This window comes from Plectrocnemia conspersa, unplaced genomic scaffold (genome assembly GCF_051122295.1).
Source record: "Plectrocnemia conspersa isolate PC_06_02 unplaced genomic scaffold, ASM5112229v1 ptg000005l, whole genome shotgun sequence".
NCBI classification, from domain to species: Eukaryota; Metazoa; Arthropoda; class Insecta; order Trichoptera; family Polycentropodidae; genus Plectrocnemia; species Plectrocnemia conspersa.
In genome coordinates, this window is record NW_028277169.1 from 7,362,186 (window position 1) to 7,381,257 (window position 19,072).

The window sequence follows — 19,072 nt, forward strand, 5'->3', positions numbered from 1 at the left end:
ACCTAGAGAATTTTTAATCGAGGAAAACAACACCCACGAGGAGAACAATCCTCCTCACAGAAGGATGTTTGGTCATTTTATATTACTACGTATGGAAAAGTTGAAATCATATAATTATACTAGCACCTGCCAAATTAATTATACTTTCATTGGTAAAAATATGTATTTTTACCAATGAAAATATATGAAATATTTTTTAAATGTATTTTCATGTTATTTATTTATAGTTTTTATAAAGGTTTTTAATTAATGGATTAGAATGATTTTGATTTCTTTTTGCGTAAAAGATCCACTTTGACTTCTTTATGAATGTTCAAGTTGCGGATAACCCATTGATCATTTGTTGCCATTCTTAGCGTAATATTTTGTTGCATTTTCGGTAATTAAGTATACAACCCCAGACCGGGGATGTATATGAAATACGGGAGCAGTTTGTTCTTTACATTTAGTTTTCTCTTACTGTTTAGTAATGGATATAGGCGAGTACGAGTTGACTTTACTTTTAAAATAATTTTATCTATACGGGATTTACAAATCGATAGTTGGCTTTCCAATTTAATTTCGAAAGTTATATCTTCAAGGAAAGATTGAATAATTTTGACCAGTTCTGATGGGAATTTGTATTTTATAAGTTTAAATAATATACCATCATGGCATACTTTATCAAATGCTTTAGCTATATTAAAAAATACTGCTCCTGTTGACGTTTTATTATTAAAGCCCGACTGGATGTGGTCCACGACTCTATGTAGTTGTTGGGTAGCCGAATGATCTGTTCTAAATCCGAACTGCTCATTAGGCAAGATATTGTGTTCAATCACGTGCTTTAATAATCTATGTTAAATAAGCTTTTCGAATATCTTACTCGCGACGTTTAAGAGGCTTATAGGTCGATAGTTCGCGAGAAGAGTTGCATCGTTACCGGGTTTTCTTAGAACTATTACATTAGCCTGTTTCCACACCATTGGAAAATACATACAATTAAATTACGTGTTTATGATATTGAGAAAGAAACTGATGGTGATAGGAGGAAAGATTTTAAAAGCTTTGTTAGGGATGGAATCGTTTCCAGGAGCTTTACGGTTGGGAATAATGTAAATTCCTTAGTCGCTATATAATATAAAATTCTAAAATGTATTATTTTGATATTGGAAACTACAAATGATTTTTTTGCACTTTGTGTAGTCTTGTTACTTTGCATAACTGATTCTGTAGAATTAAAATGTCTAACAGCTTATATTGAAATTACGATACTATATTAGAGTATTTTATATACGAATATAAAATTTATATTGTGTAGAGCTCCGCACGCACCAGTCAGCCCTGTTACATAATGCTAAAGTAATAATAAACTCGAAACAAAGCATATTGAATTAAACTTTAACCACTTTTTTTTTGACTTGAAACAAACAAGAGTTCAGCTAAACTGGCACTAAGCGGAGATCTCCCTTAACAGACTGAGAAAACATCCGCTCTCCACTTACGAGATGCACACATGAAATGCTTATTTATGTTACCTTAATTTATATTTTAACATTGTAAAAATAACCAAGTCAACACTAAAAAAATGCCAGTTGTTATTGTAAATAACTTAAGAGGCAAACAAATAATAATTTAATTTATTAAAATGCAAACAGATATTGTTTTCACTTTTCTGGTCATAAATTACTTTTTTTCAAGTGTACCATTTCAAGATACTATAAGTCAAAATTGTTTTTTAATAATATAGTAAATAAAACATTTTGCATAGTATAAAATAATTTAATCAATACAAAATTCATAGAGTACAAATTTGATCCAAATAAATTCATGCTTTGTTCATAGATCTATTAAAAAGTGTCTTAATATCGACATAATAATTAACTGGCGAATAAATAGCGTTCTTATCTTGATCATTACTAGGTATGATAGCTTGTTTGTATAAAGAACAAGCCTCTCTAGCTAATCCCATATTCTTCTTTTCCATAATTTTCTTCCAATTATCATTTGAAATATAGTTATTCTTCAGTTTCTCCAAGTAGGCATCGTCAAAGTGTTTAAACGCACATCCACCATCAAGAGATACGCTCGATTTGATCATATTGCAATTAGGCATCTGGTAGTTCTTCCTCGCTCCTTCCAATCCGTACAAATGACGTATTCCGTAAACAAACTTCTTCTCGTCTATCTTCCAACTGTGCGTACAAGACGTATCTTTACCATGCGGTTTAGAGTATTCCGACTGCCAGAAGTGAATCGAATCTTGCAGAGGCAAACCGATCTCTTTCAAATACAAACTGTATCTGAATCGCTCGTAGTGCATCAATCTATGATTCTTCCTCAAATTCAAATGCAAATTCTTCATACATAAAGGAAAATTTTCAGATTCGTGATCGATTTCGGTATGCTTCAGCGTTACGCGTGATTGACTATCATTCAGTGATAAATTTTGAACTAGCTTAGCTATAATCTCTCGCCATCTCGGATCCACACTTAGCGATGTATTATTTTGAATGTTTATAAACTTAAAATCCAAGTGCACTTTAAACAATTGCACTAAAAACAACTTCCAGATGCCGCACGGTATATGAGCAACGCCTTTATCTATTTCTATACATCTTTTCTTCACAAATGGAAGACATTGAGTGAAATGTACGTCTATATTGTACGACGCACAGTTATTGGAATGACTTTTTTGAAATACATGCTCCGCTAATTGTTTGATTATAAGTTTTCTACATAATAAAGTCAGCGTTTGCAGATAGGAATGTTTGACTTCAAACGATTTTGTCGATTTCAAGATCGTCTTGCATAAGTATCTTACGTCGTTTACTTGAGCTAAATTTAACCTATTGCGGAAAAGAATTTCTTCTCCGCGATTAACTAATTGAAGTAATGGCGGAGAGTCTGCTAATCGAGAGAGCAGACCGAGCAAAAAGTGACCAGCGTTGTCGAAAGTACTTCCTTCCAATAGAAATTCGCAATATGTGACATCTTGGCCATTTAGAAGGTTCTGCAAGTAAGAAGAGCGCTGGAGGACGCAATCTTCCAAAACGTGAAGTTGTGCAAATCCGTCTATCGGTTTTAAGTAGAAAAATGACATTAACTACAAGTATAAATGTGATAGATACCAACTGTCAACATAGCGTGTTTTAAAATTCACATGCGATTTATTTGGCCAAAGCAAAATATTTATTGTAATATAAATTATACTTTTTAGCCTTTCCTTCATTGTAAATTGTGATGAACTAGTACACATTACTTTAAACAATTTAAATATCTATTTATAAATACAATAAACACTAAGTTGGGATTTTAAGTATTCTTCCGTGCTAATATTACTCGGAACTGGCTAATGAGAACGAAGACGCAGGGACATCATTTAGAAAGCTGGGGTAGATGGAGACATTCGTCCCGCCCGCCCGCCTCTTTGAATTTGGCCAGAAAAATACATGTCATTCAATGAAAACGAAATATTAAAAAACGAGCACTGACTGGCCAACTTTTGTACCCCCCCCCCATCTCCCCGAAAAAGTTGAAATGACGTCCAATGATACTAAACCGTAAATTCTCCTCTTTTAATTAAAAAAAAAGATTCTCGTATCTATCCCGAAAATAGTTTTTAAAGTATATCATTTAAGTAAAATTATATCGCAATACATTTTAATAAGTAGATATATATTTTTACCAATTAAAATATTATTTATCTAGCAGGTGCTAGTGAAATTATATGATTTCAACTTTTCCCTACGTAGTGATATATACATGTACATACTAATCATTATTTATTTACACGCGATGTATAAATTTTACAGTGAAGTGTACTTTTCGGTGAAGTTATACTTTCATTTATGAAGTTATCCTGCAGTAGTATGTTTATTCAATATTAAAGAGTTGCATGGTATTTATAAAAATAACGGGTTGTGAGCCCACAACGGCACGTGAGCCGCCGGGGCTGCCAGTCGAGAGAAAAATCCGTTACGCTAGTGCTACCAGGGTGCCGCCAAGTTTTGGCCATAACAAAAAATGGCCAAAACAAAAAATGGCAACACTCTGGTAACATTAGCGTGACTGACACACTTTCACTTGGCGACTTTATCAACTCACTCATTTATTTAAATAACATATAACTTCAAATCTTAAGTAAAATACTACCGCAGTAGATCAATCTGTTTTTAATTGTCACCCGTCACCAAACACTAATGAAGTCCGAATATATTTTCACCGGTAGATATATACTTCTACCAGTGGAAAAATTTTCAACTGATTAAATTATATGCTGTTATAAAATGTCAATGAAGCTCCATAGTTTGTATGCACTTCAATACTACACTATGCTTAAAAAATATGAAAACTATCCTTACCAACATTACTACGGATTTTTGATATAAGAGTATTAGTCAAAGTGTATTCAAACCAAGTTATAGTCAATAGGAGGGCGCAAAAACAATTACCACTTCTCAGTAAAAAAAGTCACGTCGCAGTGGGAACGCGCGGTAACGGTCGCTTCCACTGCGACTGTTGATTGCTTTTGACGTGGATTTTTCATTTCTGAGAAGGGATAATTGTTTTTTTGTAATATATAAAATAGTAAATATGACACATACCTAATATATTTTTAAAATAGAAAACTACTCTGGCGTATAACCCCTTTTGGAAAAGGTGTTAATAAATTATAAAAATGTTAAATTTGAATGGAAAAAATGTTTTTCTATATTTTATTTCAAAAATAACATATTATATCTGGTTTATAGAGACCGAGGTTTTTATTTGATTAAGACAAAGGCTGATTCTATAAATCACAGGTTTAGAGAAAGGTGAGTGTCAGCGGAATTGTGATAGTGTGAAACAAACAGGAATCTGACTTAATGACATCTTGTGACATAAAGGGGGTAAAAAATTTAAGAAAAACTTGTGACACCATTTTTTATGGAAGCCGTGAAAAATTTTCGTGCAAACTGTGCCCCTACACATTTGGACAATGAGAGAATAATCGTATGGTTGAAAAAATGTATTTTAGCTGCACATGGAACATCTTTTTAAATTTGTAAAATAAGTTATAAAAACGCTTTCAGAACTTTTGTAACTAAAGTTCCGACTTCACCATTGCATCATTCTTCACATACAACTGTGAAAGCAAATAACGAATAGTATTTACACAAGTCCTCTTTTATAATTGTGGAATAAACTAACCATGAAATATCTTTTTATAATCTAATATTTCATATTGTGCTTCGAATATGGAAAAAAGTATGTCTTTGGTGGAGAAAATGGATTTTCAAAAAGTTATATTTTTCATTGATACATTTTTGAAAGTTAAAATGAGGATTTTTTGTGATAACAGTGCGAACGGTCGTGCAATTAAGATGAAGGGATTAAACATATTAACTTATCATATTTAAATATGAAAATTACATATAAACTTAAATTATTTCAAGGTGGGAGGGGAGGGGCATGACTATCCTCTTGTTTTACTTCTTTAACAAATTGGTCGGGGTAATAAGGAACGCCTAAAAATTGACTCTTAATCTTTTTATATAATCGATTATATGTATTTGATATACACATATTATCATTTAGTATTTGTTGATAATAATTTTAGTTAGAGCACAATTTGTTTTGAGTCGAAATTTTGTGTTATGGTAACACTGTTCAGTGGCCGTCAATTTGGTGGACTTGCATCTGACATGTACCTTCCGAGTGATCGCCACAGCTTTCGGGACGCCATCTAGCTACGCCGCCGCTTCTCCCCGAGTCCATGGGACTCTGAACGTTTCTACACCGACCGGCGAGCGAACTCCGTCGATTGGATGCATTTCAAGTGCCCTTTCGCCTGCGCTTGTGCCCCAATACACTCCTGGGTGAAAACGGCTCAAATCTTGCCTCAACTCTTCGACGGCGGTCTTCTGTTGTTACAGTAACGAAGTACGTATCGACCCTTCTGATTATACAAATTCACTTGTTTTCTTACAATTCATATGGATAAACATTTTTTATAAAATCCTTTTTATCAACTACTATTAATCTTATAATAATAAAAATCACCTATAGACTAATATTTAATTACTGGCTTTTTTGTTAATTATCATTAATGTCCAAATGTATGATATTAATTATGAATGATAATTTAATTGGTTGTAATATACCAAAATGCGTATTTGACCACACATCAACATTTTTGCCACAAATATAAGATAACAATTTTGCTTGACAAAGTATTTAAAAAAAGCTTCAGTTGGACTAACCCAGACGACCTAAAGCCAATATTTATTTCTAAGTGCATTGCATTTTTTATGTACTTTTTTAAACTTTCTAATGCCAGGAACCACGTACGGGGCTCAGTCGTGTCGTGAACGTATTACCAAGAGCCACCTACAGGTCTCTCACAACAACTTATTTATGCTGCCGTATATTATTATTTCAAGACGTCCTCTTTTTAGGAGAATTGTCCTTCTTTGTCCTTGAACAAAAATATTCTAAATGACTTGTGCTCCCGTAGCAATTTCTCCAATTTTATTTTTAGTGTCAAAATCTGGTCACCTTATATGTTTATAGTCATCTATGGAGAAACGTTTAAAATTATTACCACTTGAATAGCTTTCTTAAAACTGCCTTCTCTTTAACGTTCATAGGTATGCTACTAGCCATGATAAATAGATCAGAATTATTTTTTTTCAAAGGATATTTGGATGATGCAATAATATCATACATCATTGTATTTTTTGTTTGATATAAAAAGTTAGTTTGCTAATTCTTAAAGCAAAATTAATTTTGGTCAATAGGAGGGCGCAAAAATAATTATCACTTCTCAGAAGTCCAAAATTCACGTCAAAAGCAATAAAATCGTATCGGCACCGTCGCAGTGGGAACGCTCGGTAACAAGTGTTCCCACTGCGATGATTTTATTGCTTTTGACATGGATTTTTGACTTTTGAGAAGGGGTGATTGTTTTTTGCGTCCTCCTATTGGTCAAAATTCACTTCAGATATGCTCTATTCGATTCTCACTTATTGTAAGTCGTAATATTGTTATAGAAAGTCTTAATATAAACGCTTCCAATTCGACACTTAAAAACAAGGAAAATGAAAATAATGACGACATATTCACATAAAAATAAAAACATAAAATGCCAGATTGTCAATTGCTACGCACGTGTATTCAGTAACGATTGCTAATTTTTTTTAAGTCGCATTACGAGATATCAAACATAATGTAGTATTTCGATTGAAATCTAGTTTAGATAAAGCTAGATTAGTGAAAAGCAAAAGAAAGAGTTGTTACGAATACATTATTAGTATAAATTGTTGATATAATTGTAAAAACAGATGGACCAACTAATAGGTACAATGTAATTTTACATATACTTCAAGTTATTTTATCTTTGTGGCAAAAAAATGCAACAATTCATTGCTTTATGTGTTACTTTTAACCTCTTGACCGGGCAGTTTCTTATTACATGATTAAAAATATTTGATTCTGAACTGGCAGTTAAATTTGTCAAATTAAATTAAATTTAACCATCATAAAAAAAACAGAACACAGCCAATGACTATAAAATTCGTCACAGAACAGCCACGCACTTGCTCTTGTGTTGAAAACACTTTAAAATTCAATGATGATTTTTTGCGTCACGCCAGTCTTGTACGAGGGGGACCCAAAAGTAACAAGACTTGGGCTGTGGAGAATAGGGACGTTAGGCGAACGAGTTCTGTGGTGGGGTGTTGTAGAGGTAACCAGTATGAGTTAGTCTCGCTTTTTTTGGGTCCCCACCCCTCGTATGAAATATATAATAATTACGTCATGTCCGATTAAGAGGTTAAATATTGTTGAGGTGGGTACCCGATGAGTCATTAAAATCGCATGTCCGTGGTGAAAGGAATATATCGCTTGTTCTTGCTATCAATCGTAACGGTTCTATAAACTTAAGTTGAATATTATTATATTAAAATGTGTTTCAATTTTATTTTTTATAATAAGTGATATTAAATTATGTTAAATTATTACACTTTCTCTCGATATTTAGATAAAAAGTTTTTTATTTATTATTTTGGCATATTTCGGTTGCAATATGCTATTGACATGTCTTCACCGCTGTGGTAATTTTAATCATCAGGCAAATAATCAGAATGACGCTCATCGACGGCGTCGGCAACGAAGTGACGCAGTTCTTCATGGTGGTCATCGGTGGTATCATAGCTTTGTTGGCATGGTGGTCGACCGGTCAACGCCAAAATCGGTACCGCACCGCCGTCATCTTGGAGAGGAACGTCAGAAACGTCTATAGCGAGGTCTCGCCGCACTCCAACGGTACAATTATCCCATCATCTTCGACCTACATATGCGTTTAAAAATAAAATTTTGATCAATTTGTATGATTTTAAAGGACATGGGCATACGCCACAAACAATGTTAATAATCCATCAAAGATATACTCCAGAAAACAGTTCTCGCGTCGCGAGCGCATCTGGTAAATTCTACTTCTATTTATATTTATAAATAGAACGCTTTAGAATTCCTTTGTAAAATCTGTAAAATTCATCATGAATATAAATAATATAATCTGTGTTTCAGCCAATACTCTACCGACCATAGTCGAGCAGCCTCCTGTAGAAGCTCAAAACGCTGGTGAGAATCATTCGCCAAAAATCTAACGAATAAAATTTAATTTAATAAAATAATTTCTATCATCTTAAATTATTTTAGATGAAATGAATCAAGAAGAAAATAGATCAACGGAAACTAACAATATGGAAGATCAGAGAGATGGTCCAACTATTACTGCGCAAGATGCCGAAATGAGTAATATTGTGGATGCTATGGATTCCGATGCTTCGATGCTGCGGAATAGAAGATTGGCGTTTTTCACCAATAAAAGTGATAGGGGTCCAGGTTGTTTTTATTATTATTATACAAAAAGTAGTAATTTGAGTTGCATGCCTGATTCATACTGCCAATTTACAGGACAATACTATTTAATTTAAAGCTTTACTAATGTTTGATATTTTTTATAATGAACGTTTAGAAACTGTGGTTGTAAAGGAGTCTGAAAGAGAATCGCAAAATAATCAAGATGGCGATAATCTAACATTACCACAAGAGGAGAACACTGCCAACGACGCTAAAGAAAAAGAAGTTGACGAAAAGTCGGCTGAAGAGAAAGAAATCAATGAATCTATTAAGTGTGATTCTGCCGACAATATTAGGATTCGTCTTAAATATTTAAACGACGATCTAAAATTGGTCGAAGGAAGGCTACAAGAGCCTCTGGGGGATTTTAAAAGGTGAGATTAGATTATTAGCATAATAAATTTGTTTAAAATCAACGTATCTATGTATTCCTTTCTTGTAGGCGTCATTTTAAAGGCGAACTGAGTGCCAGGAAACTAGTGAGATTGATATTCAACGGACAAGTATTGCAGCGAGAAGCCGCAACTCTCGAGTCGTGCGGTCTCTTTGACAATTGCGTGGTTCACTGTCTGGTTCATCAACCGCGAACGCCACAACAGTTTGCTCAGGTATGTTTTTTGAATTATCGACTCTAACTTTCGCTCGTCAGTTTTTTGTTAAATTATTATTTTATTAAAGCGTACATGTAAATGCTTAAATTAAATTGACAATGAGGGAAGCATTTCTCTCTCAAATCAAACACTTATCAACGGGTCGATAGTGTTAATGGAAAATATTTTTAAAACCTATTTTAAAATTAAAATCATATTGAAACTACCAACGAGTGGAGTAATTTACTGATTTAATTACCCGCTTTGTTCGCTGCTGGTAATCCACAGGACAGGTAGTGACTACGCTTTATGACTTCTTATGTTCAACGACTGGTTTGGTAGTATCTACCCTCAAAAACTAAATCATTTTATGCTGCTATCTGTGAATCAATGTTTATACTAAAATAGTTCAACGTACAGTGACCCCCCCAATATCACGGCCAAATGGGGACGTGCTATTTGGGTGCCCGTTACTTTATATGTGAGCGAGCCAAAAGGAGGATATCTCACCACACGCGACTTGATTCGTATTGCAAAAAATCGTATTAGTATTTTCTAGTCTAGTCACCCAATTTATCATGTTATTGGGGGGGGGGGGGGTCTATTATATAATTAATTTTATTGTCACCGCAACTTTCATGTTAGGGGACCATCAAAGAGCTATTTGTTTAAACATGAGATTCTAGTATAATTTGATCGTAATTTATTTTTTAACCTTCGTAAATTATTCTTTAAGTGTAACGAAGCTATAAACATAAACATTTTAACCCATGGAATGATATATGATAATTTACGTAGTTCAGTGGTACTCCTTAGTGTTCTAACCAAATTTTAAACGGAACCATTTTTTTATTCCTTGTTTAGAGAAATGCATTAAAACATTAAAAATTCATAAAAACATGTGACTTTTCTGGGTCAGTTAGTTTAGAATCCAGATCAAAAGCAATAAAATTAATTTTTAGTATTTATAATTGTTGAAATATTCCGTGATATCTACAAGAAATGCTGAATTACATATCCACCGATCATTTTTTTCTCCTCTTCCTTCCTCGATTGTCTTTCCCTTAATCTCCATGAAGTCTGCAATATCTATACTTTCAGAAAAAAAATTTCAGCAGCATAATAGGGCTACCAACCTTGAGGAAAAATTCATCAGGTAGCATTCTTCGTCCGTTATTTTATTAATTTAATAAATTAAAGACAGGTTCTTCTGGACCTGATTTAATTCCCGATTTTATTTTGAAGGGTTGCGAAGTCGGTCTCGCTGCTCCTCTAAAATGTATTTATTATCTGATTCTCAAAACATCATCATTTCCTGATCTATGGAAATGCACAAAAGTTACTCCTATTCATAAAAAGGGTGACAAATTATATATAAAGAATTATAGACCAGTCGCAGTGTTGTCAGCTCCTGCTAAATCATTTGAAATAATTATTCATAAATATCTCTATAATCACTTTCGGCAAGTTTTGTTAGACCAACAGCACGGGTTTCATCCTGCCCATTCCACTACTAACCTTCTGTCGTTCACCAAAACGGTGACAACTTCTCTCGATGCGGGAATTCAAGTAGACGTTGTGTATACAGATTTTGAGAAAGCCTTTGACAAAGTTTGTCATAGGTTATTATTAAAAAAATTGTCGAACCTCGGTTGCTCGGATAATTTAACTCGGTTATTCTCGAGTTATTTAAGCAATCGTAGACAGTTTGTAACCTATGGTGGACGATTGTCAAAAGAATATTTTACCCCTTCGGGGGTTCCTCAAGGATCCAATCTGGGACCTCTGCTTTTTGTGTTATTTATTAATGACATAAATACAGCAATTAAAAATTCAAGTTTTCTTCTGTACGCAGATGATTTAAAATTATATAAATGCATTCGATCTGTTGTGGACTCCCTCTCTCTACAAAGTGATTTAGACTCTCTGTGGAGATGGGCTTCCATTAACCGTCTGCCCTTTAGTGTCGGAAAGTGCCATACTGTGTCATTTTCTCGATCCCATTCGCCATCAGCTTATTTCTACCATTTCGGTGGTAACATTTTGACTAGAGAAACTTCCACTAAAGATCTCGGAATTTCTTTCGAGAGCAAATGGAGGTTCTCTCTACACATACACGACGTCTGTGATAAATCTTCCAAGATGCTCGGCTTTGTTATGAGGAATGCCTTTCACTTTGACGATCCGTCAGTTATTCGCATCCTCTATGACACCTTAGTTCGTAGCATTCTTGAATCGGGATCTATAATTTGGAATCCCCGAATAGCCAAATATTCCCTTTTAGTGGAAAAAATTAAAAAAAAGGTATTTAAGATACCTTTACAAAAAAAAACATTTGGTTATTATCCGTACTTATATCCCAGCGCCTTTCTTTTAGGAGCGTTGGGATATGATTCGCTGAGTTCTCGCAGAAAGCTGTATGTTGCTAAGCATTTTTTTAAATTACTAAAAGGTGCTGTCGGCAATCCAGCTATTCTCGAGGAATTCCAGTTTTGGGTTCCTGAACATTTTCGAGAATCACGATCGAGACCTCTTTTGATGTCCGTTAGGGCTAGGACATCCGCACTTGCCGACTCGCCTATAGCTGTGGCCATCCGGCTCCTTAATACGCTGGCATTACATATTGACTTATTTAATGTCAGCTACGAGGATCTGATCCAGTTTATATCATTTAATTTTAATATTTTATAATTTTTTGTTATGTTTAAGTATTGTTATATTTATGTATATATACGTTTTTTTATGTTTTATAAATTTAAAATTTGTTTTCGACCATCGTGGCGCATTGGGGTAACCTGTTAGGCCACGATGGTCTTAATTTAATCTAAAAAATAAAATAATAATAAAATAATCGAATAAAATAAAAGTGCTCTTGAATCGCAAAAGTTGATTTCATCCATGTTTTTAAAGCTGTTAGTACTTCAATAATTATTTAAAACTCTGTTCATGGCGCAATGATCTACCACTTCTAAGATCTTGTGTAATATGCATTATAATATTCATTCAGTACACATAAATTATTTTTTTAATATACAAAACGAAATTTAATTCCAAAATAGCCTTTGTCAAAGTTAACGACAACAAATTGTTACTTTATTTCTCTTGCATAAATTGTAGAAGTGATATATCGTACAAATCAAAAAAAGCGATTAACGCATGCTCACTTGACCGCAGTGTTGTGTTTATATGCGGACAAATACGTATGCGTGGAAACGTTATATACTTGATTTGTATTATATTTTATACATTTATGCACGACATTTCATTACGATATAGCCTTGGTATTTTTTAGTACATAGAATTGTTATGTACGACCGACCTTGAAATAATAGTATGTGTCGTTCATTACATGTTTAAAATAAGGGCTGACAATTTTTGTTGTATTTTAAGATTTAGAACAATTTTATAATAAATTTGATATAAAATGCTTCTTACCCTATTGTAAAAATTCAAGTATTTTTCTTAGAAATTCCCAGCGGAAAGTTCTGTAATTAATTTTATTAACACTTAACCGACTGATTAGGTAGTCCCTAATGTATTCGGTAATGGTAATCCAGGGGTCAGGTAGAATCTACCTTTTTTAAACTCTGATGTTTAACGACAATTTTTATAGTATATACCTGCAAATTTTTAGCTGTATGAAATAAATATAACTCCATTTTTTCCCTTGAATAAAATTTTTGTACACATAAAGATATTGTAAAATGACGTAAATTTTTGTTCGGCATGAATCTAATTTGACCCACATTAGCTGTTATAACCCACTGGCGATTGTAGCTTAAGATATATTAAATTAAACATTGCAACTAAATCTATTCGATTTACAGGCTCAACAACAGCTGAATCCTACTTCTGTGCCATTGAACAATAATGGAAACGCTGAAGGCCAACACGGCGATCAAGATCCGTACACGGAAAACGGTCCTCAGGAAGAGAGGGATTGGGACTTGAGTCACATATTGTTCACTCTGCTAGCTTCGCTTTTGTCCATCGCGTGGTATATGCAGTGAGTACACTTTTGATTAATAATTTTGAAGTATTTTTTAAAAAAAATACAATTAAATACGTACAGACAGCCATTTTATTGTATCATATTGCAGTATTAGATTTTCAAGTCTGTTCGGCGTTGCGGCCAGTCTAGCGATGCTCGGCTTGACCGGCATTTACATCATAACCGTGGTGTGCGTCTACTTTCCGGAGACGCAGCCGACCCAGGCTTTGAACGCAGCGATCGCTGCCACTCCGGGGAATCGAGCGAGAAACTCCGGATAAATAAAACTGATAAATCGCTCGGAAGTAAACCGGCACTTTTCTATGGTCCTTTGCTAATTAACTCGGTTTACTTTCGAACGCTTCAAATAATAAATGTGTATAATGTTGCAAATGTAAAATTTGTTTTACTTATAAATTTAGGTTAGGTTTTTTTTGTATATTTGTAAACATTAGCCGATAGATAGGTTGTTTCAAATTATCGCCGTCGGGTTAACGAAGAGAGGTATTGGCGTTCTTGCATAAATCCGAGAACGTATTCAGATTTGTGTGCGATATCTCATTTGTAGTATGTATATATATATTAAAATATGAATAGGTATCGTTATGTTGTATAATGTGAATTGGTGCGATGTTGAAATCAAAAGGGGTATAATATATTTATTATATGATATAAATATTGCTTATTTTGTGTAGCAAGTGAGTTATGAATTTTTCATGTACGTACACATTTATTTTTGCTGTAAACAATTGCTGTATTTTAATCTCGACGAGTAATTTTATGAAATGTAAACTTGTACATATGTGTAGAAAAATCGACATAAAAGATCTTTTGCCATCAAATAAATGTTTATTTCAATTATAAATTATTTGAATACATCATTTTTTTATTACTTAATCGTTTCTATAAGATAAGTGATATTCTCAAAACCAAATATTTTCTTTTTATATACCAATTCGTCGCAAAAAATCATTAAATGAGCTGTATTTAAATTATGTATTGCAATACGCTCTCATAAATTCGTGCTTCACATTCACAACTCATTATTATTATTTCATTCTATCTAATCATCTTTAAACGTTTTAAGAAAACAGATAATAATCATATGTATTTATAAGTAATTGATGCCGGGTAAGATTCTCTCGGAAACAAGTTGGTTCGGAGTTTTTTTAATGTTGTTTATTACATAATTAAATACATTTTTTTTCATATATATATTTACATTTAATTGGTTGCTGGTTTCTACCATCATTGATTAGCTAAACTAAGAGGAATTACAAAAATAAGAATAAAAAGAGAACATAAAATACTATAAGTGTAGGTCAAAGAACATAAAACACATTTAACAAAAAGAGAAATAAAAATAAATTTTAATATAAAACCCGTGGACCTGGTGCTGTTTAAATTAATAGATAAAATTTATGCATCAGAGCAAGATGTGCTTTGGCATTTAGTTTGTTTTTGTCGTAATCACCGATTCTTGAGATTAATGGGTTATAGTATGATCTCGCAATATATTTTTATAATAATTATTAGTATGGTAGTGAACATGTTCCTTAATAGTTGGAATTAAATATTTATTATGAAGCCTTTTGAGGTTAGTACAGAATGGTGTATTATAAATTATTTTTATAGCTTTATTTTGAACAACTTGTAGTTTTACACGTATTACTCCACACTGGGCAGGCGTAAGTCATTGCCGGACTGATTAATTGTTTATATAGTAAAAATCTATTTTTAGTAGTTAGCGTTCTAGGTGAATTACGAGGTATTTAATGCTCACCTTCCATTCTATACACTTTCCCTGCTCGCTTATAATCGCAGGGGGCAAAGGTTGTCTTCGAGTTGTAAAAATTATAGCGTCCGTTTTGTCCTGATTTATTTTAATTTTCCACTTTTTAAAATAATTACTTGAGAGATTTTTGCAATTTTATTGAAATAGGCTTAAGACCGTAAGAGCTACTCATTATCGCCATATCATCGGCATACATGGAAAGACTATATTTTTTAAAATAGGTATATCATTTGTGTATAAAATGAAAAGGAACGGCCCAAGTGAACTCCCCTGAGGAACACCAGCTGGGATGTTATGCGGTAACGATTGTTCATTATTTACTGAAACAACATAACTTCGACGAGCGTAACAAGTGTAGCAGATAATTAGGGGTTTTATATTTGTAGAGTTTGTAAATCAACCCATCGTGCCACACAGTATCAAACGCTTTTTCCACATCTAACATTAAGAGTCCCGTTGATTTTTTCATATTAAAATTAGCGGAAATGTGCTCTGTTAACCTATTGAGTTGACGAGTGGTTTTCGCGGAAGCCAAATTGTTCATTGTTAATTTTATTCCCCAAAGATTCCTTTAAACGTGATAAAATTATTTTTTCAAATAGTTTACTAAATGACGATAATTAATTGCAATAGTGCTATCTTTTCCTGGCTTTCTAATCGGGTGGATCTTTGCGGTTTTCCAAATAGCGGTAAAGTACCCGAAAGATAAGCAGGCATTAAAAAAGTTTGTTAGATAATTAATGCTAATTCTTGGAAGTTATTTTATCGTTACGTTATCTAATTTATCTATACCGGAACTTTTTCTATTCTTTAAATATTTTATGATGTTAATAACTTCTGATAAACAAACTTTGCTCACTGAACTATTATCTACGCTAGATGATTTAATATCTCGTATCGCAAGGGCGACTTTGTTATCTATTTTTGAATCTAAGTAATTTAGAGTGAGCGAATAAGATGTGGAGAAAGCGCTGGCCAAATTTTCTGACTTATCCTTGTTTGTGTATGCTACGGTGTTTCCATTTTTTAAAGGTGGTATTTCTGCATGTTTATTTTTAAGCGATTTAGTTATTTTCCATAAGGAATTATCTGCCGGGTTTAGATTTCTTAGTTTACGCGTCCACGATTCATTTTTTATTTGCTGAATTTTATTGCGAATATAATGAGTTTATTACATATTTGTTTATTACAGATACGCGGTCGGTATTGATGATATTTTGGCCTCTTCGATAACAGATGTTAAATAACTGATATCATCGTCAATTTGTTTAATGCTATGTGGAGTATAATTCTGTCGCTCATCTGGCAAACGAGACTACTATATCTTTAAGCTTATTCCAGTCAGTTTTTTCATAGTCAAAGAGCGTTTTAGAGACTACCTCTGCTTGACCCTCCAGCGAGAATAACACTGGAAGATGGACAGAAGACAACGCCTGAACGCAATACATTTCTGACATATTTAAGTTACCCTTGATCATAGAAATATCCAGAATTAACGGCGTCTTGCGATTGAAAGGGTAATGTGACGGTAAATTCGGAAAGTTAACAATCGTGTCAGAGTCGCTTAAGTAATTAAAAAGCGACGCCCTAGATCGATTTGCCCCAGGACAGCCCCAATGCATATGCCGGGCATTGAAGTCCCCAGTCAGAATGACTGAGTCTCCTAGAGAAAATACTGAATCTAGATCACTCCGGAGCAGTTCGTCACTGGGTGAATTATATTCGGCAGCAATTATTATTATGATTAATTTGAATCGCGACGGTTTCTAAGTTATTAGTGTTAGTGTTTATACGTGCGTGTTTTATCGATTTTTTTACAAATATCGCGACCCCTCCGCTTTGCCTTAAGGGACGGTCCCTCCGAAAGCAGGCGAAGTTTGGTAAATATATGTTAACTTTTGGTTTTAGATAAGTTTCGGTGACTACGACAATATCAAGTCTGTACTCACTGATTAACAGCTCCAGCTCTCCGGTTTTGTTTCGGACCCCACGTCATGAGTTGAATGTCTTCTTTAGAAGAGGACATCAAGATACTCGATCATCATCAGAGCAATTTCAATTTTGCTAGCGCACTTTTCGGCCTTAGTTCGGATCTCCTGGAGAACAGTCAGCATCATGCGAAGATCATCAGTCGATATGGCTTCTGATGGGGGCTTCTCAGGCTGTCGGGCTTGGGGACGCTGTTGCGTCTTAATTGTAGTGGCTTCCGGGACGATAGTTGGTTTATCCACTGCTGGTTTCGTTGGCCGAAGAGCAGGGTTCCAGAGCGAACGTTGGCTTGGGTGTGGTCTATATGATGATGGAGGTCTTTTGCTGCCTCTTCTTCATCTGCAGGAGATATTCTATCCTGCGAGGACAGTCCTTGTAGTTGGCCGGGTGACTTCCATTGCATCCAGTGCAGATTGCTGGCGTCTCTCGATCATTCGGAAGTGGCGTGGTTTCCTGTGCATTTCACGCATCTGGGGTCTCGATGGCAGTTCTTCTCAGCGTGGCCATACTGCTGGCATCTAAAACATTGAGTGGCGTGCGACTTATTACGCTTGTATTTTTCAAGCGTGTACTTAGTGAAACAAACGTACCGGATGCCTCTTATGGACGTCATCGTCGTCTCAGCGGAGAATTGCATCAGGTAGAGCCGCGAGGAGGTCTCTGCCTTTGTGTTCATCAATTTACATTCAATGCCAGGTACAGTCCGTCCAAGATATGAACGCTCATCGTCACAGTATTGGTGAGAAAATATAATACGATGACCATGTGAAATTACAAGTGCAATTAATTTAATTTGTTGAGGAAAGTGTAAAATATCACTTTCTTACTTATTTTGTTTTTTTATATATATATATTTAACTCAAAAACATGAGAGCAGTTTTGGTATCACTATCCAGGTTGAATATCTATTCAATATATTTTTAAAAATACCAATAGAATATTTACAGGAATTGTTTTATTGATTACATGACAATAATTTATAATAAAAATATAACACATTACAATTTTTAATTCAATTTCCAACGTATGGTCACCCTACCCTTAAAACAGCCCTGATTTAGTATTGGTAACGTTCTCTTATCGGTGTAAAAAATTCGCGGAAAACTGTGTATGTATGCATGCATGCGTACACACACCCTTTTTTTCCAACACAACAATGATGAGCGTTAACATCTTGGATGGACTATACCGTTTTTAACTACTTGTATGACACTGATACGAGTGCACATTTTCCAAATTCACCGACCTATTACCCTGCTAATCACTTGACATGGCGTTCTTTACACTGAAGGCGAGGTTGACATCAACCCTGGGATCATATTCGATTACGAGACTGCTGATTGAAAAAGATTTAATAGTAACGAAGAAGCCGTATACTACTAAAACATCAAAATTATGGTTTATTTGCCACTAAATATGATTTTTTTCACATCCGTTATTGAACATTAAAAAAAATCATTATAATGGACACACAAATATATACCTAATAAAATTTAATTAACTCAGACCATTATCAATTACATAAATAATAAATTAACGGCAGTTTAAAACTACAATAAATATGCTAATCCAAGATAACCATCTTAAAATAAAAATGACACATTGCGAAAACTAAAATAAAAAAATTGATATTGCTACAATATAAACTCGAAGCAACACAGTGAATGCTAATCAGGAAAAGGTGGAAACGAGTATATAAGTATTTATGGAAAACTACAATAATATCTGTAGCGACCACACACATGGGGTCCACATTTGAAAGGACCATTATCTCATTGTTAATGACAATGAGACAAATAACATCATGGCACAAAAAGGATT

General features: G+C 34.0%; 2 protein-coding genes and 1 long non-coding RNA gene across 4 annotated transcripts; 1 reads left to right on the forward strand and 2 right to left on the reverse strand.

Annotated features, from left to right (window-relative positions):
• Positions 1-1,747: 1,747 nt before the first annotated feature.
• On the reverse strand, positions 1,748-3,148 carry LOC148234753 (uncharacterized). Its single transcript, XM_088187177.1, has one exon. It carries the CDS (start codon positions 3,080-3,082, stop codon positions 1,808-1,810), a length of 1,275 nt encoding a protein of 424 aa, XP_088043303.1. The 5' UTR covers positions 3,083-3,148; the 3' UTR covers positions 1,748-1,807.
• Positions 3,149-5,629: 2,481 nt separating this feature from the next.
• Positions 5,630-14,341, forward strand: LOC148234754 (uncharacterized). 2 transcript variants are annotated; one of them, XM_088187175.1, is made up of 9 exons: positions 5,630-5,904; positions 8,093-8,286; positions 8,363-8,446; positions 8,551-8,604; positions 8,683-8,868; positions 9,002-9,260; positions 9,329-9,494; positions 13,304-13,482; positions 13,553-14,341. In XM_088187175.1, the coding sequence occupies exons 2-9, from the start codon at positions 8,106-8,108 to the stop codon at positions 13,746-13,748; spliced, it is 1,305 nt and encodes a 434-aa protein (XP_088043301.1). In that variant the 5' UTR covers positions 5,630-5,904; positions 8,093-8,105; the 3' UTR covers positions 13,749-14,341. The 2 variants fall into 2 exon arrangements, with proteins under 2 accessions (XP_088043301.1, XP_088043302.1); XM_088187176.1 differs by having other exon boundaries at positions 13,577-14,341.
• LOC148234755 (uncharacterized) lies at positions 13,757-18,221 on the reverse strand. The gene is made up of 2 exons (XR_015809821.1): positions 17,842-18,221; positions 13,757-17,769 (listed from the first exon to the last, which is right to left on the reverse strand). It is a non-coding gene; the product is annotated as an uncharacterized LOC148234755 (long non-coding RNA).
• Positions 18,222-19,072: the final 851 nt, after the last annotated feature.